This window comes from Phodopus roborovskii, unplaced genomic scaffold (assembly GCF_943737965.1).
Source record: "Phodopus roborovskii unplaced genomic scaffold, PHOROB, whole genome shotgun sequence".
Classification (NCBI taxonomy): Eukaryota; Metazoa; Chordata; class Mammalia; order Rodentia; family Cricetidae; genus Phodopus; species Phodopus roborovskii.
Genome location: NW_026126571.1, coordinates 28133291 through 28160259, shown reverse-complemented (window position 1 = coordinate 28160259; position 26969 = coordinate 28133291). Strand labels below are relative to the sequence as shown.

The following is a 26969-nucleotide window of genomic DNA, read 5'->3' as shown; positions in this document are numbered from 1 at the left end:
TAGGCCTTGAACCAGACCAATGACTCATTGCAATGAACACTTTGCATGTGGGGCTGATTGGACAAAAGGGCATGATACATCACAGTTCCTGATGTCATGTAACATGATAAATAAAAGACCCAGGGGCAGATATTGGGGTTCAAGCTTCAAGCTGAAGATCAGAAAAGCAAAGCAGCTGGTACTAGCTTATGCTACCTCAGACTGAAAGGCGATCCTGGCTCCACCAAACCTCAAGCTGCTGTCTCTCCTCAGTGTGGCCAGAGAATCCTGAGACTTCAATGTGGCTGGAAAATAAATGCCCGATCTGAGACCTTGCTCCTGTCTTATATACATCCCTAATGATGGGATTAAAGGCATGTGATTCCAGGTGTTGGGATCAGAGGCATGAGCTGTTGTTACTCATCACTCTTGTGTAGCCATGGTGGCCTTGAACTAACAGAGATCCCTCTACCTCTTAATCCTGAGTCCTGGGATTAAAGGTGTGTGCCACCACTGCCTAAGCTCTATAGCTTGTGGCTGACTTTACTTTCTGAATCCTCAGGCAAGCTTTAATAAATCATAGTATGTCACCACAATGCCACTACGATGAATGAAGAGGAGTTGGGAAGATGGAGGAGCAATGTGGTTTTTTGTTTGTTTGGTTTAGTTTTTAATTAATGGGGGGGAAGGGATCTTTAGGGCATGCTCCAAGGGTGAGGGACTGAGAGATGAGCAGGATTGGGGTACATGATGTGAAATTTCCAAAGAATCAATAAAGAACTGTTAAAAAAAAAAAAAAAAAATTCTGCCATGAAATTTCTCAAAGTACCATCTACTTGATGAAAATCATTTAAGTTACACAAAGAATATAAAATTATAAATAATCACAATTCTAGGTTCAAAAGTACATTTATTTAAATGTGAGCAAGTTATCAATATAAAAGAAAAGTGTAAGAAATAAAAATAATCAAAGTACAAAACATCTCAAATCTTTAACATCCATAATTTAGACAGCAAAGTCTTTATTTACATAATTTTATTTGTAGATGAAATTTCATACAGTTTTCTGAAAACACATAAAAACCTGGCAAATTAATCAGAAGACTTAATGTGGGCTCTTAGGAATATAATACAAAACATAATTTATGTTTCCTAGAATAAGATCACACATCTTAACACGATGCAGTCAGTTATTACATCTGTCTTCCTGGTAGAGGTCTCTCCCTAAGGCAGAGCTGGAAAACAAGCCCTCTGCGGGGAAGGAGTCCTGGTGTGCACGCTGCCAGCAGCTACCCTGTGCTCCAGGCTCCAGGCTCACAGCACACAAGAGGCTGTCAGTTAAATTTATATGTAGTCTTGTTGAGGAAAACGGTTTTCACACTCAAGGCAGCAGGATCACATCCACCAGAGCCCCTATGTGAGGGGGCAGTTCTGGTGACAGACACTCCCACCAGCATGCACAGGCTCCCACAGCATGACACATGGGTAGCTGGGTGGAAGCACTCTGCTTAGGTGACTCTAAGCATATAGGGTCAGAGCTAAAGCCCAATCCAATGCACAGTCCTGATGGCTTCCTGTCCCCAAAGCTACCACAAAAACCATATCCTCAAGAGGGCTGTCACCCTAACATCTTTTGTGGGCAACTTTTAGGCTTCCTAAATGCTGAGACCCTTTAATACAGTAGCTCTTCACGATGTGGTCACTCCAATCATAAAATCACTTAGTTGCTACTTCCTAATTGTAATTTTGCTACTGTTATGAATCATAATGTAAATAATATCTGACATGCAGGGTATCTGATATGTAATCCCAATGAAAGTGTGGTTTGACCCTCCCAGGGGCTGTGATCCACAGGTTGAGAACCACTGCACTATAGCTATGGAACAGGCCCACAGATGACTAATGTGACCTGAAAGCAACTTTTCCATTGGAAAATAAGCAGGGCACAGATGTTCTCAGGGAAAACCCTGGAGCAGACACAAGAGAACATGCTGCATAGACCAGATGCTGCAGCACACCTGCCTCCCATCACTCACACTGGCTCCTGGCCCTCACTCTGTCCCCAGTGCCACCCAGCTGAGTCTTTTAGCCCATATTTTACTGAGCTCTCTGAGGCCAAGAGCAAGTGTTTGGTAAATGCACTCAGCTGGTGACACCACATAGCTGAAGGACCAAGGATGACACCACTGTGACCTGGCTGCAAAACATGAAACATGGGGGCTGATCACACATTAATGCAACTGCCTCAGCTGGGCATGGTGGCTCATGGCTGCAATGCTCATGGCAGTCCTCAAGGCTAAAGCCAGAGGATCTCTGTGAGTCTTAAACCACACAGAAATACATAGTGCCTGGCCAGCCTGCAACAGAGTGAAACCTCCCCAAAATCTATGTCCTTCTAAAACTAATACTGGAGATATTTTGGCATGGACTTTAGCCATTCTCTTACCCAGGCACATCTATAATTTACACAATGCTGTGTCAGTTCCCACCTCACCCCCTTAAGCACTGGCTTGAATCATTTTCTATGGTGTGTAACTGTCAAATCCCCAAACACCTACATAAGCCAGAAGGGTCCTTAGTCTGCCACCTGTTGACAGAACTCTCAAAAGGGCTTCTGACTGCACATTCTGAACGGCAAAGAAAAGGTCTGGTGACAAGAACCATGGTGTCCCTTTTCACCCAGGAAACACACTGTCATCCTTGCCTGTTCCCGCTATGCAAAGGATATGATTCGTAGTCCAGTGTCTGTGTGAGCACTCCCGTCAGAACAAACTCAGCATTATGAACATCTGAACGGAAAGAACCAAAACCATTAGGACAAGGCCACTGTGAATGCTGCAAGGCCAGTGCAGAGGTGTGGGGAGCCATACCTATTCCTCTGGCAAAGTACTCTCGACATAAGTGCAGATCATTCTCACAGGATATTAAAATGATCTCTGACAGACTCTAGGAAGAGAGAGAGCTCATAAGTGAGGGAAAGATGCCCATGTGTGACAGCTCTGGCTTCTTGGGGCTCTGTTCTCTCACCTTATTCTGCTTGTGCTCCATGAGCTTCCGGAAGGAAGGCTGCTTGGCCAGCACCTTTCCCCCTGCACACTCTACAATTGCCTTCATTGTTGCAAGGCTCGGGCAGATGCCAGGGGTGATGTAGAAATACTTTGTCTAGAAATAAACAGATGCATAACTTCATAAATTGGATCCTGAGTTTTGTATGCTTTGTTTTTTGAGACAGGGTCTCTCTATGGAGACCTGGCTGTCCCAGAACTTTCTTTGAGGACCAGGCTGACCTCCAACTCACAGATCCTCCTGACTCTGTCTCAAGAACTGGGATTTAAAGGCATAAACCATCCTATCCAGATCTGAGATTTTTAACAAAATCTTTAATTTTCTGAAACTACTAAGGTTATATTCCCCATCAGTTCCCTCCCTACCCAGACACACACAAAGGGAACCACATTTAACTGCCTGTGGTTCATCCGCAGACATTAATAATAACAAACTCCAGTTCAAAAATGTGTTGGTGTTGCACTAAGGACAGAATCAAAACACTTACCTTGATGTCACTTAGCCAAAAATAAGTCCAGAATTTGAATTCTCTACTTCTCTCTCCCTGTGTCTCCCATCCTCCTCTCTGTATTGTGTGAGTCTGAACCTGTGCCTGCCTGAAAGCTATCTTGTGAATCTGTCCCTGTTCCTCTCCCCTTTACTGAATAGCATAGAAATCAACGTCATAGAAACTAGCACAAAAGGCAATGATCCAGACAACAGACAATATTACAAGCATGACTGTTTATCAAGCAGCATCCAAATGTTGTATTCAACATTTATGGTGGATAGTTATTTATAAGATGGCTTTCATCTTATCTGTTGCTTCCAGCAAAGATTATCAGAACACCCATTCAAACTTGCATGCATTACTCTTAGGTCAGGGGCATGGGAGAGTATATAATTTAAGTACAGCTATGTACTAGTTGATTACATGGGAAAACCAAGGCAAGTAATGCTGACTGTTTCTCCCCACCCCACCTTTGTTCCCTGCCCCCTCATTTTTCTAGAGGGTTTCTCTGTGTATAGCTGTCCTGGAACTCACTTTGTAGACCAGGCTGGCCCGGAACTCACAGAGACCCACCTGGCCCTGTCTCGTGAATGCTAGGATTAAAGGCGTGCACCACCACACCTGGCCTAAACTGCTCTCTCAAAGGGAAGTTAGACAAACAGGCGTGGTGCACAGTAGGACACAGTCTTAGGTCTCAAGTAACCCCAGGTGTATTACTAGCTTCACTGCCAAGTCCAATAAAAGTTCCATTCTCTTAGAACCTAAGCTATTTTTATCACAATGCATTGCCACAGCTGTGCCAACTACAAGAACCAAAGCATTCCATGCCAAGGCAGGGTGATGGCACACATTTGCAGTCTGTAAAATACCAAGGTAGTGTGGCATTTGGCCACAGCTGTCTGCCCAGCAGGGGAAGAGCAGCCCCATCCTGCTGCTACCAACAGAATAGGAAATCATACTGACACTGACACTTTCCTAGGCTTATCACAAAACTCTCACAGAGAAAGGTAAACATTTAGAAAACTCACACCCCTAGAGGGAAAAGTGAATCTTACCTTCTGAATTCTAAGAAGTTCAAAGACCAAATGATTTTTATTGACTACTTAGTTCTTTGATACAAAAAATACTTCCCAACTATTCTCGTTCCTAGCAAATACTTGAAATATAGACTTCTAAATTTTCCATTTAGCATTCATTCAATGTTCTTTCAATACCCTCTCCAGTGGAATACACACTTATTGTGAACACCACAGAGGGAACCTTCAAAAATTTGTCAAGAGCCAGAAAACAAAACCAAACCCTTATGTTTCCTACCAGTTCAGTTATTCATCAATACACTCTTGAATCCCTTCGCTGACAGATCTACTCACTAGGTTATTATAGCAATTTCAGCATCAGAGTAAAGAGCGTGGTCGCACAACTTTAATCTCAGCACTCAGGACAGAGAGGCAAGAGGATCTCTTAAGTTGGCGGCCAGCCTGGTCTACATAGCAACTTCCAGTCCAGTCTGGTCTACACAATGAGACCCCATCAATGTTCCTGAGGATGTGCCACACTCCCTTGCAGAAAGAGTAGCCATGAAGTGGAAAGGACAGTTGAGTGATTCCATCCATCACCTGGGTCACTGTCACATCTACTTAGCTCTATGGGGGTTTTCCTTCTAACATACCTTGAAGAGAGGAGAAACGTGGGCTCGCTTTAAGGACTCTTCCAGACTGAAGGAGAAGAGCACTTCCGCCTCAGCATCTCGCAGGATATAGTTCTGCTCATCTGGAAAACAGGCAGTGTACATCATCCGCAGTCACACTCACCCCGCCACCTGGGTATTGTCTTGACACAGGCTAGAGTCATCTGAGAAGACGGAACCTCAATTGGGAAACTGCCTCCTGTGGTAGTTTGAATGTAATTGGCCCCTATAAGCTCATAGGGAGTGGCACTATCAGGAGATGTGTCTATGTTGAACAGGTGTGGCCTTATCAGAGCAAGTCATTGTGGGGATGGGCTTTGAAGTCTCCTTTGCTCAAGCTACACCAAGTGTGGACACAGACTCCTTCTGCTGCCTGTGGATCAAGATGTAGAACTCTCAGCTCCTTCTACAGCACCATGTCCGCCTATACGCTGCCATGCCATACCATGATAATGGACTGAACCTCTGAAACAGTAAGACACCCTCAATTACATGTTTTCCTTAATAGGAGTTGCTGTGGTCATGATGGCTCTTCACAGCAATAGAAAACCTAAGACACCGCCATAAGATCAGGGGCATTTTCTTTATTAGTGTCTGATGGAAGAGAGCTCAGTCCACTGTGGGCAGTCCACCCCTGGACTGGTGGTCCTAGGTACTAAATGAGAGCAGGCTGAGAAAGCCATGCGGGACAAGCCACTAAGTAGCACACTCCTCCATGACGTCTGCATCAGCTCCCGCCTACAGTTCCTACCCCGCTTTAGTTCCTGTGCTGACTTCCTTGGATGATGAACTGTGATATGGAAGTGTACACAAACTAAACCCTTTTCTTCTCAAGTTGCTTTTTGGTCATGGTGTTTCATCATAACAACAGTAACCCTAACTAAGATAGTTATGTCTCACTTTCTTTTCACTCACTTCCCTTGAAAACAGCCAGACGACAAAACCAGGTAAGTGTTCTACCACTGAGCTACACTGCAGCCCCCAGGGGTAACTACTAATAGGAAGTACCATCCTGTTAGAGCTTCCAGAGACTGCTCATCAGTGGGCCCCAATGAGAGGATGGCCACAGTTAGGTGCTCTTGTGTAAGACTTTTCAATGTGGAAACCGCATTTTATAGGCTCATTTTCAAATGAAAAGCACTGAGACCAACGGCTGCAAGCTGCCTTTTCCCTTGATGCACTCAAAGGCTAATCCTTTATGTCCTATAGTAGACTACAAAGATGTCAACCAAAGAAATCCCTGTGACGGGAAAGAAATTTATAAGTTTAAAATAATACATAAATCCAAGAAAAGGCAACACGTCTGTCACTGAAACCGAGCCCCAAGGCATGACACTCACCGATGAACTTCTGGCACTTGAAGCACTCCTCCAGCCACTCCGGAGTCACAATGTGCTTCACCACAGAGATGGCCGTCAGGAACTTCACTGTGCGTGTCACCTTGCTGGCGATGAGGTGGGTACACTTCTTTGTGGACTCGGCAACTTCCCCACCCAGGATGTACAGCTTCTGCAGCCACAAACACAGCATGGAGGAAACTAACATCAGCAGAGTGACCCAGGAGACCAGTCCCAGGGCAGGACTCGCTCTTGCCTTCCTCAGCTGCATTAATGATGGGAAAAGCAAACCTCAAGAGACAAGCACAGAGCGCCTCCAATGGCTGCAGCAGTAGCCAACCCCTCACAAACTTGTGTCAAAACAAATTCTCCAGAAACCAATACCTCCAATCTAAAAAGCCCGAGGCTCCAGGGCTCACTGCGTTACAGATACTCTACCCTGAAATAGATCCCTAGGAAGCACATGGGCCCCATCTCCATCTTGACAGTGGTACAACGGGGGTCTGAGGCATACACATGTAACAGAGACCTTGCAACAGCCCTGCTTAGATTTCAGAGGTAAAGAAATGAATTGTACTAAATATATAACAGGAGTATTAGTTATTGCTTCCTTAAAAAGAATAGCAAGAGGGGTTCTGGCAAGATGGCTCAGTGGATAAGGGCCTGATGATAAGAGTCATTCCTGGAACCCACATGGTCGAAGGAGAACTGACTCGCACATGCTCTCCAGGTGTGTGCTGTGTGGCACCTGTGCACCACCCTGCCTTTGACACAGCACACAAAGTATTTTTTTAAGTAAAGTTTAAGAAGCCAATCTTATATAGCCAGAGTTTTTTGACCATCTTCCACCAAAACAAAGCTACCAATTTACCAGATCCTATCAACCCCTCCAATGTTATCTCAAAACATGTATTTGGAAATGTTCAATTATTACCACGTTCCTTACCCACCCTACCCCCAAGAGTGGCCTCCTCCTTCCTCAGAGGACTAATCATGGGCAGACCATGTTCTCAGAAAACCAGCAGAGGCCTAGTACCCCCAAGCCTAAACAGAGTCTCTATAAAAATTACCCAGACTTTTGTGGCAACAAAAAATCTAATAATGAACAAGGAAATAATGACACTGAACAAGGCGACCACAAACAATACTCCACAAACACTATCAGTGGGGCTGTAACAGGCTGTTTCCAATTCAACAGCCAATGCTACCTCAGCAAGGAGGGTGCCTACATGCAAGCCAGTCAAGCACTCTACCCCAGTGACACCTCCCAGCTAAGCCCTATGCTAATAAATGGTTAGCCTAAAGCACATACAGAGAGACCCTGCTGAAAACCTTTAAACACAATTTTCACCTTAATGTACTGCTGAACTTGAACAGGCTCAAACCCGGTGAAAAGCACATAAGGCGTCAGCTCTGGACTCAGCTTCTTAGTGGGAGGTGGCAGGTCCTCGATTCTGTGATGCAAACACACAGGGAGGTAAGGCCTTCAAACAAGTGCTCTTTAGGAAACCCAGACTCAACAAGCTTTAAGAACTTGAGTGTTGGGGGGCAGGGGCTGTGATGGATAATGTCCTTTCTCTCCCAACATATAGTCCACCCCGAAGGGTGCCACCTGAAACATCCAAGAGAAGCATCCAGATCGTTCTCGCTAACAACGATGTTCTCAGGTGGACATGAAGGTGCATACCCCCAACTCCAGCCCTTGGGAGATAGAGGCAGGAAGATCAAATTAAAGCCAACCTCAGCTACATAGTTTGAGACCAGCCTGGGCTACATGACACCCTGAACAATGAAACAGTAAGGAAAGAGGCCAATATTCTTCTCTGCCCTATCAGTCACTCCCTTGTAATTTTAGTTCAGTCAGGGTTTAAAAAGAAGCGGTATTAACACTAATTTTTGTTTCATTGATTTACCAGCTTGCCCATTATAGCGGTCAATCTTCAACTTAAACGTATGTCCCCATTACAGAGGCCACTCTTCGCATTAAAGTGTATTTTTAATATTTTCATTGTGTAATACTTTGCCATGGGGCTGATAGAGCCCAGAGCTTTACAACACTGGGCAAAGGCTCTACAACTGAGTATAACCCCAGTACCTTACATCAAGCTTTTAAAAAAAAAAAACCCAAGTGACGCTGGGTGGCTCATGAGGACAGATAGAGGGTCTCCTTGCACTACACACTGTTAAATTCTAGCCCTGTCTTCATCAAGACATTGCAAGGCACAGCTTAAGTAAAAGCCTTTGGTCTTGTATAGTTACCTTCAATGTACTCAAATCTTATTTCTCAGTTTCTATGGAAATGAGGTGGTCTAGAAAAATTTTCACCTTTATCCATGTCTATTTCAACAGCTTTTAAAAACTGAGTTTTACTCAGTCTGTGCTGTGTGTGGGGAGTGAGGAGAGAGAGGAGATGAGGAAATGCTGGTCACAAAGGCTGTTCAACAGCCCCTCTCAGCAAGTACACTGTGGAGCCAAGAGCCCCTGAGGGTCATGGAGAGACCAGAGCCCCTTCCTTGGCTTGCTACTGTTCGCTGTGGCTTCTGCTCTCAGGGAGGCAGCCATTCTCCCTGCAGACGAGCCAAAGAGTAGACATGTACTAACAACACCCAATCAGCACGCCTCGTGCAAAGCACACAGTCCCTCAGAGAAGCTGGTCTTTCTTTCCCAGGGCGGCCTCTCTGAGAACTGATAGCTCAGAGTGACCCAGCACCCAGCACCCAGGGACATTTAGAGCACTTGGCAGAGGAAGCCTGCCTGCCCACAGCAGCTGCTGCTTCACACATTTGGGTAAAGCTTTCCTTAAGAAAACAGTTCTAGTTTTTATTTTCAGTAAGTAAAAATGAAAAGTGCTTAATCACTTAGTATCTCTCAAATGAGCAACTGTGGCAGGACAAGATCCAAAACTGACTTATGATTATGTATATCAGGGTTTTGCCCACATGTGTGTCTGTGTACCGTGTACATGCCTGGTGCCCACAGAGGCTAGAAGAGGGCATCAGATACCCTGGGACTAGATTTATAGGCAGCTGTGAGCAGTCATGTGGGTGCTGGGAACCGAACCCAGGTCCTCTGCAAAGCAGTCAATCAATGCTGTGAGCCATGGCTCCAGCCCTACAGATACAATTTACTATGAAAACTCTCAGAAACATTTGAGTCAGCTCCAATCTTCCAAAGCAGACTAAAAGACAGGAAAGTGTAAAGGGCCTGCCCCGCTGCACATACCTGGCTCTTTTAGAAGAAGGCTGGATGTTGGCAACCTCATTTGGCTTCAGCTTAGGGGGCAATCTTACACCCTGTAATAAAACATTGTCCACTTCGATCAAGAATCTCCAAGAATGCAGAAGCTTCCAAGACCATGTCTCCACCACCCACAGGACCATGGCCCTCACTGCTAGGAAGGCTGGAATGGCACTGGCCAGGAGCAAATGCTAACACCCTAAAGAACCTGCCTTTTCCCTTCTTTCCTTTTCTATTCACCAAGTCCCTGGATACTGAACCTTAGCAAGAACCTGTCCTACCTCAGTGAAAAGTCTCACCCACCAGCCTAAACCACTGCCCCAGGACAGAAGTGCGCCAACAAGACAGAAGGGGAGAATGGAGATTGCCTGCCTGCAGGCCCCAACTCACGGGCCACCTACACTATGCCACACTGTCACACTGTCTGCTCCTTCACACTGTAACTCAGAGGCCTTTTTTTTTTTTTTTGAAAGATACTTTAGTTAGCTAGGCCTGGTAATCCAGGCCTATAAAATTTGAGGCCTATCTAGGCTACAGCACGAGTTCAAGGCCAGCTTGTTTCAAAATACATAAAAAGGGCTGGGTACAGAACCATTGCCTAACACCATCAACTAAACAAAACAAACCCTCAAACCCCACCGCCTTTACCTGCTTGCGTCACTATGTTTATGATCCTTTTCTGAATCTGGCTCAGATTCACTTAACAAGTCACATCCCCTACCCGTGCTGCCATGACACAACCAAGAAAGCCAAGCACACCTCCTCTGCACTGTGCACCTACCAGCCTCAGAAGCCTAAGCAGCATACCACATAGCGTCTGCAGGAAGGTGGACTCCAAGTCCACCTCTGCCATTCCCATAGCACACCCCCTAGCCAGGAGGGAACCTGCTGGGAGCTGCAGCTTTAATACAAAGGCCCAGGAGACCAGTCTGGTAAGGCTGCCCAATTCTCAGTACGGGCTATGTGGGTTGTGGGAGATGACTCTGATTGTCACTCTACCATCTGGGCCCCCCTCAGGAAGTCTTTCACTGCATGAGCAGGAAGGGCACTGGCTTTTGCTAATGTGCCTAAGCGGGCCAAGATCTATTAAAGTCATAATTACAAGTTTAAGCCGTAGAAAAAATATACACCTGCCAGCAGGCTGGGCTTCCTGCAAGAGTAGGAGTCAGCAGGCCTGTACCCAATTGAAGGAACTGTTTACGAAGGATCAGGAGGTATGGCCTTGTTGGAAGAGGTGTCTCTGGGGCTGGGCCTGCGGTTTTTAAAAGCCCACACCTGGCCCAGTGTCTCCCTCTGCCTCCTGCTGTGGATCAGAAGTAAGTACTAAGCTACTGCTTTTGTCATGCATGTGTGCTTGCTGCTGCCAAGCCCCCTGCCATGATGACTCTAGCCCTCTGAAACTATAGCAAGCCCCCAGGTAAACGCTTTCTTTTAGCCAGGTGGTGGTGGTGGCACACACCCCCACCCTCCAAAGCTTTTTTTCACAGCAATAGAACAGAGACTACAACAGGGGTGAACATGACTGAATTTGTGTATGAGTACATGAAATGCAATAGTAATAAATTTAAAATATAAAGTAAAAATACTTTTACAAAACATGTTAATGTATTTGTGGCAGGCATGCAGTCAGTCCTAAGCCTACAGTAGTCACTATGGAGCAGCAAAGCGCTGCTCTCCCCAGGGTGGGGACTCATGACAAGAACAATATGTCTATCGAGTAAACACTAATAGAGCAAAGCCACAATCTCAACAAGCCTCAAAGGTGAGAATATAGATAGCCTTTACCAGATGATCTGCAACTAACAACGTCCAGAATGTTCTATCCTGAAGTGGACTGCCAGAATATCCAATATGACATGACTCTACCCTGGAACACTCAGGAATGTTCTCCCAAAACAGGGGAAGGAACTCTGACCTGTGGCCTGTGTAAGATCTGCCATTTCCAGTGTCTCTGTGAAGGCCTTGCCCACTAGCTATGAAAAATAGCTGACATCTAAGTTCTCTTTCTCGGTTCCTAGAGTGTAACACAGATCTCTGAAGCTAGCAAAGCTCATGCATACATGTGCCCACTCACCACCCACACTGACAACAGAGAAATATGTAAACTGGTATGTTATAAACTTACAACACAGAGGACACACTTCATATGCTACTGAACTAGATAGAAGCTAGCATTCACATGTCCACTGCAACTGAGTAACACAGCCACAACCTGTGGGTGTGTGTGTGTGTGTGTGTGTGTGTAGGGGGTGCAATGGCCACTGTGGGCGTGGGGCTGGCGTACCATCAAGAGCTCTGCAGTCACCTTCACTGGGACCCTCCATGCATCTGAAAGAGAAAGATGCCATTTACCATAATGGAATATTCACATCAACCTACTGCAAGCCCTTCCTAGGCAGGGAACCTGAACACACGGGGCTTGTCCACAACACTCATTCGGGGCAAATGTAGCTAGGCTACTGTAGCTCAGGTTTCTAGGACAGGTAAGGTAAGCAAGGCTGATGCTTCACACACCGTGATTCACCAAGGGTACAGACTGTGTGCCAGGTCCCATTCTAGGAAGACTGCAGTTATGATGAGCAGTGCCATCAGGACCCACAACGGCCAATACACAGGTGCTGAACACAGGGAGCAGCTTGTAGCCAGATACGCAGAGAAGTCTCTGTAAGGCCCAGGCAGAACAGCTGCATAGAAAACCCCTCTCCTGATGAAAGTCTTCTAAATCAAACTGGGCTTCTCGGGGCGGTCAAAACACAACCTGGGTAATGTTCAATTCTCCAAGACAGAGTTAAAACCCAGTGTTGTATTACACATACTACACAGACATGAATAAAAGATTAAAAAAAAAAAAACAAAAACAAAAAGAGCTGTGCTGCATCGTATGTCCCTATCTTCCATGGGACAGTCCTCCCCGAGGAGTTGTATAGCATCAAATGGCTGACCACACAAGGCAGGCCACCAAAGAGTGACAGCAAGTCCCTAAAACCTGACAGTGCAAAGAAGGAATCGCCCTGAGGAGAAAACAGGGTGTGCTCCCAGCTCGAAATGCTTCTCAGACAAAAACCCAGCACCCGAAGCAGGGGGAGGGAGTAGGGATGTGCAGAAGGGAACTAAAGGAAGCAGGTGGTGTGAACGGTTTTGGTAGCACATGAGCCATCACTGACCTAAAAGACTCAAGACCAAGTGTGGAGTGGGCGCAAAGGGGTCCGGGAGGTTGAAGGCGGTGTACCGGCTGTACTGCACTTGCCGCAGGGCCTCGAAGTTTCCCAGCAGAATGTCCCCCAGCCACTGTGCATTCACACATGGGATCCTCCACTCTTTGGCCTTCTCGTACTTCAAACCACTCGGTCTTTTAGGTGAGAAATCACATTCATTCAGTTAGTGTCATCTTACCATGAATTTTTTTGTCTACTTTCAACAAAAGCCAATTAAAAATAAAAAATAAAAAATAAAAAAACAACTAATAAAGTGGCAGGCATATTTTAGCAAAGCTGCCAGCAATCCAAACTGTAGGCCAAAGGTAGTTAACCCCACCAGTCTGCAACTGGGTCAGTATCTGACTTTAACCCTATTCCAGGTCTTTAAATTCTTTAGTTCACACTCTGTTATTTCACCCATTCACCAAGTGAAGCCTCTTACAGATGTTTCTGACAGTACCATGAACAGTTATGCCTCTTTAAAAAAAACAGTGACAAAGACTGTTGTTTATTAAGAAAGAATGACAGGCCAGGCATGGTGGTGCACACCTTTAATCCCAGCACCAGGGAGGCAGAGGCAGGCGGATCTCTGTGAGTCTGAGGCCAGCCTGGTCTACACAGTGAGTTCCAGGACTGTCAGGACTACTTAGAGAGCCCATTTCAAACAACAATGAGAAAAGAAAGAATAAAAGGCACTCCTGCGCGAAAGTGGGCTAGTAGTGAGCTGGGAAGACAGACAATCAAGGCTTTGTGTCATTCTTCCATGTACTTCTACACTTGAAATTCACACAAGCTACAATGTATTAAGAAATGACTGCTGCCAGGCATAGTAATGCATGCCTAAGATCCCAGATTTGGAGCTGGAGGCTCTCTACAAGTTTGAGACCAGCCTGGCTTACAAGAGGCCACGCCTCCCCCAGACGAACTAAATCACCAAACAGGATGAAAACAGCTTCTAAGCCCAGCTTACTCTTTACAGATGAGGACAGTGTTGCTACGGCACAGGTAACCTGTGTACTTGGCACCTGCCAGGTACGTCATTAACTTCAGGTCATCTCTGTCATTGTCAACAAATCCAGTCACAGAGATAATCTGGGGAGAAAGAGCAAATGAGATATAAACACAAAGTGGCTTTGATTAGACTTTCTCATGCTCCTATGGCATTAGGGGATGTATCTGGCACTGTCATTCCCGAGAACATCATGAGAATAACTTCACTGACAGAACATGAAGCATACAGCATCTCTGTGGCAAGAAGAGAGGAGGAGCCGCACTCACAGGGGAGAATTTTAGTATCTGTGCAACGCTGCTCAGGTAATTGCAGGTTACTGTGCTGAGCACACACACAAAGGTCTTTATTTTCCTCACTCGTCCAGACTCTGGGTCATTGGGCCGCAAGTACCCACAAGTACTGACCACATTTGCCTCCTCCTAGGACTTGGAGTATCAATGAGGTAAAAATTACATGCCTTGTGCCATTGCTATGGTGGCCAAGGCACACAGAGAAGAGGGTGAAAATCACCCAGGAGTCTGGGGCAGAACCGTGGAAAGACAAGCAGGAGAGGGGACGGGCCTCACATGCTGTGAACAGGGTTTGCCCCCGGGTGGAAATGCCACAGGGAAATGCAGGGCTCGATGGGGCGGCACCAGTTTCTTCTTCTTCAGGACTGTGTTGAGCCAGTGAGCAGTGACACACCGCTTCCTCTCCCGTAGCGCCTGGCAAACAAAACAACTGTCATGTTGTAGTCTCGGGCTCTTTGCTATAGAACCAGGGAGAAAACGGTTGGCTTGCATAAGACAGAGCCACCTTCCCAGAACCAGTAAATCAAACAGATAACCTACAGCAGGTCTGAGGCTTCTGGCCACTGGGGCACCTACATACACTTCATGCACTCACAAAGAAATATATATATATACACATGATTGAATTTAAACCTTAAAGAAAAACTAGCCAGAAATGACACAACACTATCTCCCTACAAAGAGAAACACCCCTAGCCCCTGCATACAAAGCATGTACATATAACACACTCCTAAACTTAACCACAGATGAAGCTCACAGTCCAAAGTGGGACAGTCAACAGTACCTAACAACATGCTTCTAAAGTCGCTGTCACATACACAGGAGCGCTAAACCTATCTGTCAACTACCACGAACACTTTTACAGAAAGAGAACGAAAACCTCAGGGTAAGGAGGTGATCCTAGGACGAGCTTAGTCAGGGTTTACTGTTGCCCTCTCAGGGCTTCTTACCCCCAGAAGCTCTTGCATGCAAAACCCCAGAAGGCACCAAGTTCCATCCTGAGGGTCATCTGGATGGTGACTAGGAGGACCTGCCCTTTCCCCTCTACCTGGAGCTTCTTCTTCCCTCTCTATTGCCCAAAGCTGACCACAATAGTATCTAACCCAACAAAGTGGCTTCCTTATTTTTGGCGGCAGGAAACTATTCTCTGGAAGATTATAAGCACTGTGAGGATGCAGCAGCTCACTTGTCTAACATGCATGAGGTCCTTAGTCTGATTCCCAGCACCACAAAAAGCTGTGTGCCTCTACCACTCAAGGGATAAAGATGAAGGAATCATAGGTTTAAGGTTGTCCTCTGCTGCACACTTAGGTCAAGGCCAGCGTGGGTCACATGACACTGTTCCACAAACATATTATGCCCTTGCTTCTAAAGTTGCACACAACAATGCCACTGCCTCCCATCCCAGTCAGTGGCCAGTTCCTTCTTACCTGTGCATACATACTACTGACTTGGCTCTCGCAGAGGAGGTGTGTGCATCGGCTTGTGAACGTGGGGTCTACAGTGCCACCATGAGCCTGGATTACCTACACAAAAGATGTAGCCAAACATGCCATCAGTTCCAGTTATTCTGGATACTACAGAATTGTGATTTTAACTCAGACAATTATGAAGAGAAGCCAGGCTACACTGGCATGGCCCATTCATCATAGAATAAGCAGTACCTCATGGCAACATTCACATACCAGTCACAGAAACTTCCCCCACCATTCAAGACTAACACTGCTACTCAGTTATTTCACAGGAAGTGGAAGGCAACATTCTTACTTAAAATTGACATTTTGATCAGCAGTGTATGGGGAAACTACCTGGGTGGTGCAAGGTGTCCAGTGATCACCCTGACTTATCACTGGGGTGTCTCCTCTAACTACCAAATGCTCCCAGAGCAGATCCACTGTCCTTACAAACCTTCACACTGTGACAGACAGCCACATCAGAATGTAGTGTGTCAAAACTACATTCGAGGGGCTGGCGATGCCTCAGAGAGACGAATGAGTACTGCTCACCCAGAGAACTCAAGCTCATTTCCCAGCTCCCATGCATCTGCCCGCATCTCTAGCTTCAGGGGATACAATGTCCCAAGATTCAGAGGGCACTGTGTGTGCACACATACACATATTTGAAACATATATGAAAACTGATTCCAGTTTTGGAATGTTGGTTATATACCCTAGATATCTGCCAAAAGCCATCACCATTTGAACATTCCTGCAATATAACATCAACACTGGTCTCAATAAGATTTTAGTTTTACTTGCCACTCTGAAATACAGTGTTTATTTTATTTATTTTTTTTTTTTTAGCTTAGCTTCCAGGCCATGTGAGAAAGCCAGCAGTCCCCGCCTTCACTGGCTTCCTACCATCTACTGTGTCCTCTGATAATTACTAATATATTCTAACTCACACAACACTGCTTTCTGATCTTAAACATTATCTACTGACCTTCCTATGTGACCGCCACGTCATCCAGGTGGCTTCCCACGGTACCCTAGCCAAATGTTCCCTATGTGTAAGTTTTGTTTCCTGGTGCTGACCACTGCTCACCCCACACTCCACACCTGCTGTCTTGAAAGTATCCAATCTTACTCCCACACTCCATAGAAACGTGTGTGAAGTGTGTCCTCAGATCACATATCCTCTCGTAAGCCTTGGGGCCTCCTCCTGGCAGCCAGGGACTCCTCCACATCCTGCTCTTGAGACAGAAGGGAAGGAGCCAGCTGCTGCACTGTGGCCACTCAAACAGCTGGAATGCTCCATATGGTGAAGTCTTGGCTAGTCCAGGGCATGGCAAGCACTCCTGCAAGCAACTGAGTCACTGTAAACCAAGCCATCTCAGGAGTCTTACCCAGGAGGGAACTGGAACCTGCATGGGTTCCTCAGCAAGAGCAAGCAATCTCCTCACCTGCCTTGCTCACCTACCAACTCTTAGGTTCTGTTTTCACATCCACCTGAAGTTCCCTTCATGCTCACCCAAGGAACTCCTTTGTCATACAGAGTTAAATCCTATTTCTTGGCTGCCACGAACCCCTTTGCTGGACCAGTGGCTCCCAGGTGGGGTGTGGGGAGGTGAGCACTCTGACAGGGACTCATCCTCACTCTGCAGCGGCATTCATCTGATGGACAGGCTGTATGCTATTCAAATCAGAAATCAACACTCTCAACCAATGCTGGCCCTACACCCTACGCTGAGCCCTAGACCTGTCCTGGCCCTGACCTCGCAGTCTCCCTACTAGTTTTGCAAGTGCCCTGAACTGCCCCTGCAACACTGCTCTCCCTCTGTTTAGTCTGCCCATGAATCCAGCTACAAGCTCTCTTCCCTTCTCTGTCCCAACTCTCATTATGTAGCATTGCAGGACTGGGAGTTAGCGCAGTGGTGAAGCACTTACTTCTCAGAGGAAAACAAGGTTAATCTGCAGCTCAGGAGAAAAAAGGTAAAAATCAGAAAAAGACTAAAACTAAAGCAAGACACCTGTGCTGCTGCCCTCTGTCTAAACTGACTAGGAGTATTGGCTTAGCTGGCAAGGCTGTCAAACACAGAAGAGGCCCTGGGCTGAGTCCCCAGCCCCGCAGACAGAAAGTGGGTGTGGTGGCGGTGGCACATGCCTGTAATCCCAAGTGATTGCAAGAAGTTAAGTTATTCAAGGTCATCCCTGGAGTGCAAGGACAGCTTCTGGAGAGACCCTGCCTCACACAAGCATATGAAGCACACACTTTACTGTTTCATGATCTTTGACGCCAGTTCTACCTTTTCATGAAGCCTCTCAATACCCTATCCCACGGCTCCCAATTCTCCCTAGTTTTCTGCCACTGCAGCCCCCAGACACCCTCTGGCTCCCCAGCCCTATCCTCACTCCTTCATCCTCCTGGGGAGCCCAAAGTCTCCTTAGCACACAACACAGAATCCACTCCACTCATGCACCCCTTTTCTATACAGCTTGTAAGGATAATCCAAATTCTATCTCATAGCACCTAATAAAAGAATGATGTACTGGAAGACAGACAACCCTCCCCTTTGCCCTCCTTCACTCAAGAACTGCCCAGGACTAGACTTGACGGCAGTCCCCATCAGTGTCACAGGTACATCGTCATTAGGCTGCTCTGTCTGCATCACCCCCTCATCCCTGCTCTAACTCCTCCCATGGACACACTCTCATGATCACCTCTACCAGGCTCCTGCATGCCCTGGGCCTTCTCTACCCACACCACCACAACGCTTGCCTCTGTCCCGTTGGCTTGCCTAGCCTCTGCCAATTCAACATTGCCCAGTCTTGCAGCATCGGCACCTGGCAGAGGTCTAAGCACAGGAGGAATGCTTATAGGGAAGAACACTAGGTATGGTTTTTATATAATGGGGTGGGGGTGCTCCATTCTGATTTGAAGCATGATTAGAAGAAAAACTTTCCAAACTTTTCTTTTAAAGGCACCATAAACAATAATGAGTAAATAACTATGTGTACTATCATTCCACAATTACACCAGAAAACAGTTACAAATTACCATTAGCCCTGAAGAAATTTTAAGAACCATGAAGCCCAACCCTCCACCTAGCACCTAAGTGACAAAAGTCCGGAAAGGATGGGGCCTCTCACAGAGCACAGCACTGATGACAACATTCACAGTACCAGAGTGCACACACAGACCTCATTGCATGAGGCTAGCCAACCAGGTAGCCAGCCTGCACCCTTCAAGCACTCAGTCCCCCCCCTCCCCCCGCGGCTTCCCCAGCTCACCCTTTTCCAGGTGGCCAGCAGCTGCTTATCCGACATCTGCTCTGGATAGTCCGCAATTGCAAACACACATCCTAGCAAGAAGCCTTCTTCTGGAACTAGAGTGACAGACGAACAGAAATTAAAAGTGTATTTTGATGAGTTCAACTACATTTAAAATGCTGCTACAAATCTACTAATCTATATTCAAAACCAGCATTAAAAACAAGACATAATTCAGGTCTAAGCACTAAAATCCTCAGCATTTCTCTCTGAGGCAGTCTGGACACCCTGTGAACACTGACCCTCACTGCAGTGTGTGCAGAGTACAAAGAACGCTAATTATCTCACTGCATGACAGGTATGAGACTCACAGTCTGATTATTTGATAGGTGCCATACTCTGGGAGCACTTATGCAAGCTTGTAACTTATGGGAAAATAGGAACCAGTACTAACTCTCCACTGCTGGGTCATGTCCAAAAAGCTGCTGCTGCTGTTGCTGCTGCTGAGGTGGGGGCTGCAGGGGCAGCTGCAGGGGCTGCTGGGGTGGAACCTGGTGCTGTAGTGCCTGGGGTGTTTGGCTCAAGTGTGCTGCTTGATTCTGCATCTGCTGCTGCTGCTGCTGGTGTAGGCGCTGGAGCTGCTGCTGCTGCTGGAGAAGGTTGTGCTGTTGTTGTTGTTGCTGCTGCTGTTGCTGCTGCTGCTGCTGGAGGTGTGCTAACTGGTGTTGCTGTAGCTGCTGCTGCTGCAGCTGATGAAGCTGCTGCTGCATGGCATGCTGCTGCTGAAATGGCTGCAGCTGCTGTTGAGGGCGATGCAGCTGCTGCTGAGGGTGTAACGGTTGCTGTGGAAACTGGAGCTGCTGCTGAGAAAACTGATGCTGATGGACTTGCTGAGGGAACTGATGTGATGGCGGCTGGGGGTAAGGCTGTGGCTGTGGCTGTGGCTGCTGCTGCTGCTGCTGCTGCTGCTGGAGCTGCATGATCTGGGGCTGAAGATGCAGGACTGGGTGCTGCTGCGGTGGCTGCTGGGGAGGATGGTGTTGCTGCAACACGTGTGACTCGGGAGCGCCTTTAGACTGGCCAAATAGCACAGCACTGGCAGTGGGGTGTCCCTGTTGGCCATGCGCCACCTGCTGCTCTAGGTTTTTTGTGGGTGCTGAAAGGGACTGTAAGATCTAGAAAACAAAAGGAGGGCCAAGTCACTACCAATAATTGCTGAGAGGCACTACCCGCTCACAGGCAAGTAAAAGTGCATCCATGCAGCTGATACACTGAACTGCTACCTAACGGGGACCAGACAGCAACACCACACTGCTCTCATGTACTTTGTATTCAACATCCAGAGAGCAGGACGCTGTATTATAAAACAGAAAATGAGCTAACAAACACCGTGGCTTCGAAATGCTCAGCAGGTGAAGTGCTTGCCCCCCAAGCCTGGCAACCAGAATCTAAGCCCTGGAACACACTGCTGCACAGAGACAACCAATTCCCCAAAGTTGTCTCACACACCAAGCCCCATCCCTACCCCCCCCCCACACACACACAGGGCTGCTGCATCTTCAAGAACAGAAACAGGAAACAAACAAACAAATAAATAACGGCAGTATTTGGTTCTGTTTGGTTCTGCTTGGCTCTGAGCAGGCTGGGCTACCAGGAATGAGGCACTCTCCAGGGCAACGCCTTCCCTCCATACCACAGTCTGCTTCCGGCCATCTAGAGAGTGCTCTGGAAAATGGCAGCCTCAGTTCAAACCTCACACAGGAGCAAATATGTTCTACTTCCTCCTGCTTCTAGGAGTCACCTCCACTCAGATAATGGAGGGAGGGGGGTCTAAGCTTTACCACCAGAGCACTCAGACTGCAGCTCTGCCCAGCACAGCTCCTGTCCCTCCCTCACTGTACCCTGCTCTGGGCAGTGCATGTGACATGGAAGAGGGACAGATGGACTCTAGCAAAAGGCATGCTTAAAGGCAAATGTTAGCTGGACTTGATGGTATGGACCTGTAATTCCAGCACTTGGGATGTGGAGGCAAGAGCATCAAGAGTTCAAGGTCAGCCCTCGATATACAGGGAGTTCAAGGCTAGCCTGGGCTATACAATTCAGTATTCTCCAATAATAATAACATTATTAAGAGGAGGGAGGCCATGCTAACCTGACACCCTGAGGTGTCAGATCTCTAGACTTCATGTAAGAGCCAGGCACAGAAGTATATACATCTGTGATCATAATGTTCCTACAGGGAGAAAGGAGGCAGAAACTAGGGGTATAAGAAAGTCTAGCTACATCACAGTGAACCAGAGTACCTCGTCTCAAACATGGTGAAAGGCAAGGACTGACACTTAAAGTCTTGCTCTGACCGCCACATGAACATTGTCGTACAGGCATGCCCCTACACGTTTATGAACATACATACAAAGTTTTTTTTAAGCGAATGATATTCACTTTTGCAGCACTTATATTAAAACTAGAATGATACAGAGAAAATTAGCATGGCCCCTACACAAGAATGACACTCATATTCATGAAGAGGTCCCATAGTTTTTGGAAGGGGGAAAGCTTATGAGGCCTCAACCCTACAGAAAGAACTACAGTGCTTTTCCCAGGGAAGAGCACATCAACCGGTTATCCCATACCAAATGGTCAGCCCTAAAAACATATACATTTAAGTAACATACAGACTAAACAGGTTGTATTTATATATTCGAGAATACATGTGTGTGCACGTATGCATGTGCACACTCGAGAACACAGAGATACCTAACAATTAATGGAAAAGAAGTCATGGATTTGAAAGAGCAAGGAAGGGTATGAGAGAGGGTTTGGAGAAAAAAAAAAGGGGGGGAAATGATGTAATTATATTAAAATTTCAACAAAAAAAGCGGGTTCATAAAAGCAACCTTTCTTTTGTTTTGTACACAGATATATACCAGCACTAAGCAGCACTAAGAACAATGTTTAGAATGTCCAGTTGTTTAATAAATATGTCTTAAAAGAATCTTTCTTTAAAAAGCCAATGTTCTGCCTTCCTGAGAAATCATTACAGCTATTGACTATTCTTCCTCAAACAAGACTAAGCAACAGATGGGACAAATACAGAGACCACCTGCCACATAAATAGGCCAAAGCAGCCATCTGCCACACTGCTGTCCTCTGCACTATCAACCCTATCCAAAAATGACCCCAGAAGAGATGACGTAAGAGCAGCTGACAGGACAAGCATAGGGGAAATCTGCGGTCAGGCAACCCCCCTGTACCAACTCCTGGTTCTGAGAGAGCAGCACAATGCAGCAAACTTCGATGTCTATGTGGGAAGCTCATTTGATAAAAAAAGAAGCCCGGCAGTGGTGGCACATGCCTTTAATCCCAGCACTTGGGAGGCAGAGGCAGGCGATGGATCTCTGAGTTCGAGGCCAGCCAGGTCTAGAGTTCCAGCAGCCACAGCTACAGGGAAAGTCTGTCTCAAAAGAAAACAACGACAAAGGGGGCAGGAGAGTGCATGACATGTGGCTGCTTCTGCCCTGGGCTGAGAAGCAAAGGCGCATGGCTGACTCAGTCTGTCCAAGTTGAAACAATGGAGGGCCAGGAGAGCCTGGGCAGGCCTGAGAACGGTCGTTCGCATGGCGGGGACAACCACCAGAGCTCTGTGGTGCTCACAGCACCCTCCCGTTTCATGTATCTCAAGCTGAGAACATGGCAACCTGAGGAGCCCAAGGAAAAGAGTCCCAAGGACTTGACCATGTAACCATGCCACCTGTAAGCAGCAATTCTGAAGAGACAGCAACTTTGAATTTCCCCTTCTTCAAACTGCACTATCTGAGTTCCTGCCAGAATATAAAAAGCATTATGGTGCAAAGCACACAAGCCCTAGCTAGGACACACTTGCCATCAGACAGGAGTTTAACAAACACCTTCATCCCCTCCACCTTGATCAAACAATCATATTGAGTCTTCCTTGTCTAACATTCTGAAATGCATTTTCTGTACACAGTGGTAAGGACTCTCAGGAAGCGCCATAGAGACCTGAACCTACCTTTGCTGTTGCTAGCTGAGCTGGCTCCATTCTGGAGCCAGTGTCACTGGAGGACAGTGTCAGAGCAGTACCGGGCCCTCAGCTCAGTTCAGACATCAGTATATGTCTAAATCCAAAAAGAGTCAGGAATCCCCACACTTAAACCTCTATGTATGTGAATGCAGACAGCAGGGGAACAGTTGCTCACCAGACCCATTTAGTCTCTAGTATGTTTATTAAAGATTCATTTAGTTTTCCTTTATGTGAACAGTTGTTTTGCCCACACGTATGCCTGTGCAACATGTGGATGCAGTGGCTGCTGAGGTCGCAAAGGCTAGTAGATCTGTCCCCTGGTAATGGTGTTACACGGCCGTGAGGCACCACATAAGTCCCAGGAATCACACCCAGGTCCTCCACAAGAGCAGCCAGCGCTCTTAACCACTTAGCCATCTCTCCAGCCCCAAGCTGGTCAGCTTTTACCAGACCACCACCACCCAAAATTAAGCCTGAACTCCGGCCTGTATGGAGAATCTTGGAATCTGGGCAAATGCATTTTGCTATTTATTTTCACCAAGTCAAAAGGTGCCTATAAATGAACTATACACGTCAACACCTCCAACGATCACGGCCCAGGCTCTGTCTACCACAGGAACCATTCTCTCCACAGGGCCCCAGCTGGCCCCTTCTCTTTCCTCTGTCCAGCCTGGGCTCTCTCTTACTTCCCAGGTCTCATCAAAGCGGTGGTGGTCAACCTAAACTAGTGCTGGCCACACCCAGCACTACTGTCTCCAGGTCTCTGAATCAATCATCTTACAGTCTGTCCACCATTCTCCTCAGACCCAGTTAACCCTCTCCTGTCTATCTCAACTCAGCAGCTAGCTTTTTCCCTTCCCAACACCTAAAGGATGCCCAGAGTCACCCGGATCTGGCCTCCATCCCCTCCACTGTCTCTAGAATCCCAACTATCAGTATTCACTGCTCAAGTTACAGGCAGTTTTCTAAGCACCTCTAACCAACAGAGGCTTCCTTAAAGCCCTTGCCATAATCAAATCCAGCAAAATGATTCTTAATACCATCTCAACCCAGGCCATGCATAGTTGCCTATATCCACTCAAATGGCACCGGGTCCTGCCTCAGGTTGCTCCCACAGCTGAAAACTGTTAAAGAAAAAACAAAAACAAAAAAGGGCAAATCTGCCAGACCGGAGCAGCCACCACAGCAGCTCTTAAATGGGAGGGCTTCTGACTGCCCACGCCCAGCTGCTCCCAGCATGACCCGGAACTCTCCTCTTGTTTTCTCCTATCTCTTAAACAGTCTCATTGGCTGCAAAGCTAGAGATCATTGTGTTGGCAATTCCACTGACCTCCATACTTATCAGACATCTTCCTGCCCGCGCCATCACGCTCTCTCTCTCTCTCTCTCTCTCTCACACACACACACACACACACACACACACACACACACACACACGAGAAAGGGTATCTGGTTGTCACACCTGCAGCTCTTTCAATGCAGTCAAGTCTGTGCTCACTCACCAGGATCCTGTCTAGCACCATTTTCTAGCCTCTTTGGGGCTCTCCTGCTTCCCTCCTCTCCCACCCCTTTATAACCCTTCATACATCTGTCAGACATCAGCACACCCCTGCTCAAATCCTGTGAGGGCTTCCCAGAAAGGAAGCGCACACTCCTCCCTGGCCACCATGACAAAGCTCCTTGTCTGTCTCTCATGGACCCCTCACACCACGCAGCTCACTTCTTATCATGTTTTGAGGACAACAAACCCTTGCCCGCTTTGGGTTTTCACCAGGGACCCTGTCCCCAGTTCTACGCACAACCTTTAATTCAAGCCTGACATCACCACCTTCATAAGATCCTTCCTGCCATCAGTCTGATGACAGACTTTGACAGTGAAATACACAATAACATGAACCAGCAGGGACAACATTCAAAGATATGAGTATTTAGGAAACACACTGTGTTCGCTCCCTGGTTGACACAAATGGCTACGCTGCCAGGCCATGAGGCCTCATGGAGCTATTGGCAGGTATTTGGTTCCTTTCCTTGCTGGCCCAAATGTCACCATCTGCTTCGTGCCTGTTTAACATGGCTGCAAAGAAGTCCCCACAAAAATGGGACTCATAAGTAACCTGTTCTGAAGGGTGATGAAATCCCACTCTTGAACGCAGCCTTCAGCTTCCTGAGACTTACGTGTGCAACATTGGAGGGTCGGCTGATCTGCTGGATGTCCGCGTTGTTTGTGATGTTTCGCAACGTCCGGACGGCTGGGCTCCAGGTCCCTAGCATTTCTGATCGCTCAGAACCCTGGAGGTTTTGTCCAGCAGCCATCAAGTTACCCCGAATGTCAGGAGGCAGGATGTCCCCGGGGACAGGTGGAACATTGGCACACAGGTTAATAAGTCCTGGTCCTTTTCCCTGAGGCAGCCTACGCTGGGCCGTGGTGAGTGGTGGGGCTTCAGCAGGGGCCCAGTTCAAGCTCCGCTCCTGCTTTTCGGGGGATGAATCAGAAGAGTCATCAAACATTAACTCCCCTTTGGGCACCTCAGCTCTGGGCTTGGGAGAGAACTGTTGGTCAACAGGAGAGGCTTCTGGAGAGCTGGCGGCACTCGACTTCTCCTCAGTGCTGCCCTCGTTCTGAGAGTCCTGCTCCTCGTTGTCTCCCTCCTCCTCCTCTTCCTCCTCATAGATGATCAGACGCGGATGATAAAAGGCTTCATCCTTCCTGCTCTTCTCAGACACGCAGTCCAGGACCCAGTCAGGGGTGACAATCTTAATACTTGCTCTCTTGACAGCACGCTCGTATTTCTCCTATTAGTGAAGCATAAACACATACTAAATGATGCTGCTTCCTCTCATCCTATAATCACAGATTCGAGGAGGGACTTTTAAGTGGGATAAAGATGCAGAGCTGCTGATGTCCTGCCATGCTTTCCAGAGGCAAACCCATGCCTGTACCTGTGAGCTAGAGCTGTCAAAGGCACAGGAAGGGGTTGTGACCACAGCAGGAACCTTACAAGACTTGGTTATAGGTGATGTTTAAAGTACATCCCGAGAACTAGGAATCTCATGGAAAATGATAAAGTGAAGACCTGAAATCTATTTATATACACTAATGCTTCTTTCAGAGCCAGCTGTCCAAAACAGGCAGACATTCACTAAGGGAACTTTGGGAAGTGCCTTCAAGTCAATATAACAAGAATGGTGCCCGGGATATAGCTAACCCCCACACACACCCCAAAAAACAGAAGTTAAACATACAGTAAGAATAAAACTTAGAACCAGCACTAAGTGACAAGGTGTAGTTTCAGTATTAACTGCCAACTTGCACCTAGGAGTAGGCCTCTGGGCTCCTCTGGAAAGACCTATTAATTGTGGGTGAGGCGATATCCGAACAGTGATGGGAAGGGTAAGTTGAGTGCTGACTCGGATGCACTCACTGCTCCCTTCTTCTGACTGTGAACAGCTCCCTCAAGCTCCTGTGTAAGGATCAGAATAAACAAATAGGCCGAACAGATGTTTATTCAGGGAGAAATAACTTACAACCTAGACAGATGAACACCAGGAAATTCAACCCAATGCTCTCCTGTCCGAGTCCCGCCAGCAAGAGAGCTTTTCCCAGCTCTCCCTCCGACCTCCTTCCACAGGTCACTTCCGCCCATGGCTCCACTCCCCAATGGGCGTGGTCAGTGCCACAGAAGGACTATCTCACTACAATCCCTGCCACGATGGAGTTTCTCCCTCAAGCTACTGTGACTGTGACAGGTGGTAGTGAGGGATGAAGGCATTTGGTCTGTTCCTGGGGCAGGGCAGCGCTGTTTGCCGTCCTGTTATGCACATACATATTCAGAGCAAAGCCACTGAAACCAACTCCCATTGCTAGCTGTGGCCTTTCGCCATTGTGATCCCAGACCTGCTCATTTTCCTTTGCTTAGCTGTT

At 47.2% G+C, this 26969-nt stretch overlaps 1 protein-coding gene and 1 non-coding gene across 2 annotated transcripts in view; one reads left to right on the top strand and one right to left on the bottom strand.

The window, feature by feature from the left end:
• Positions 1 to 998: 998 nt before the first annotated feature.
• Positions 999 to 26969, bottom strand: part of Paxip1 (PAX interacting protein 1) — a 44271-nt gene continuing 18300 nt past the window's right edge. Inside the window, exons 6-21 of the mRNA XM_051203150.1 lie at positions 25223 to 25840; positions 19460 to 20180; positions 19027 to 19121; positions 15727 to 15822; positions 14572 to 14709; positions 13964 to 14085; positions 12961 to 13145; positions 12081 to 12124; positions 9782 to 9852; positions 7911 to 8013; positions 6563 to 6731; positions 5205 to 5305; positions 3007 to 3141; positions 2850 to 2925; positions 2709 to 2768; positions 999 to 1330 (exon numbers count right to left, since the gene is read on the bottom strand). Coding sequence (XP_051059107.1) covers positions 1314 to 1330; positions 2709 to 2768; positions 2850 to 2925; positions 3007 to 3141; positions 5205 to 5305; positions 6563 to 6731; positions 7911 to 8013; positions 9782 to 9852; positions 12081 to 12124; positions 12961 to 13145; positions 13964 to 14085; positions 14572 to 14709; positions 15727 to 15822; positions 19027 to 19121; positions 19460 to 20180; positions 25223 to 25840 — 2751 coding nt within the window. The 3' untranslated portion in view covers positions 999 to 1313. The remainder of the gene's footprint in view (positions 1331 to 2708; positions 2769 to 2849; positions 2926 to 3006; positions 3142 to 5204; positions 5306 to 6562; positions 6732 to 7910; positions 8014 to 9781; positions 9853 to 12080; positions 12125 to 12960; positions 13146 to 13963; positions 14086 to 14571; positions 14710 to 15726; positions 15823 to 19026; positions 19122 to 19459; positions 20181 to 25222; positions 25841 to 26969) is intronic.
• Positions 21440 to 21547, top strand: LOC127235891 (U6 spliceosomal RNA). Its single transcript, XR_007835734.1, has one exon. It is a non-coding gene; the product is annotated as a U6 spliceosomal RNA (small nuclear RNA).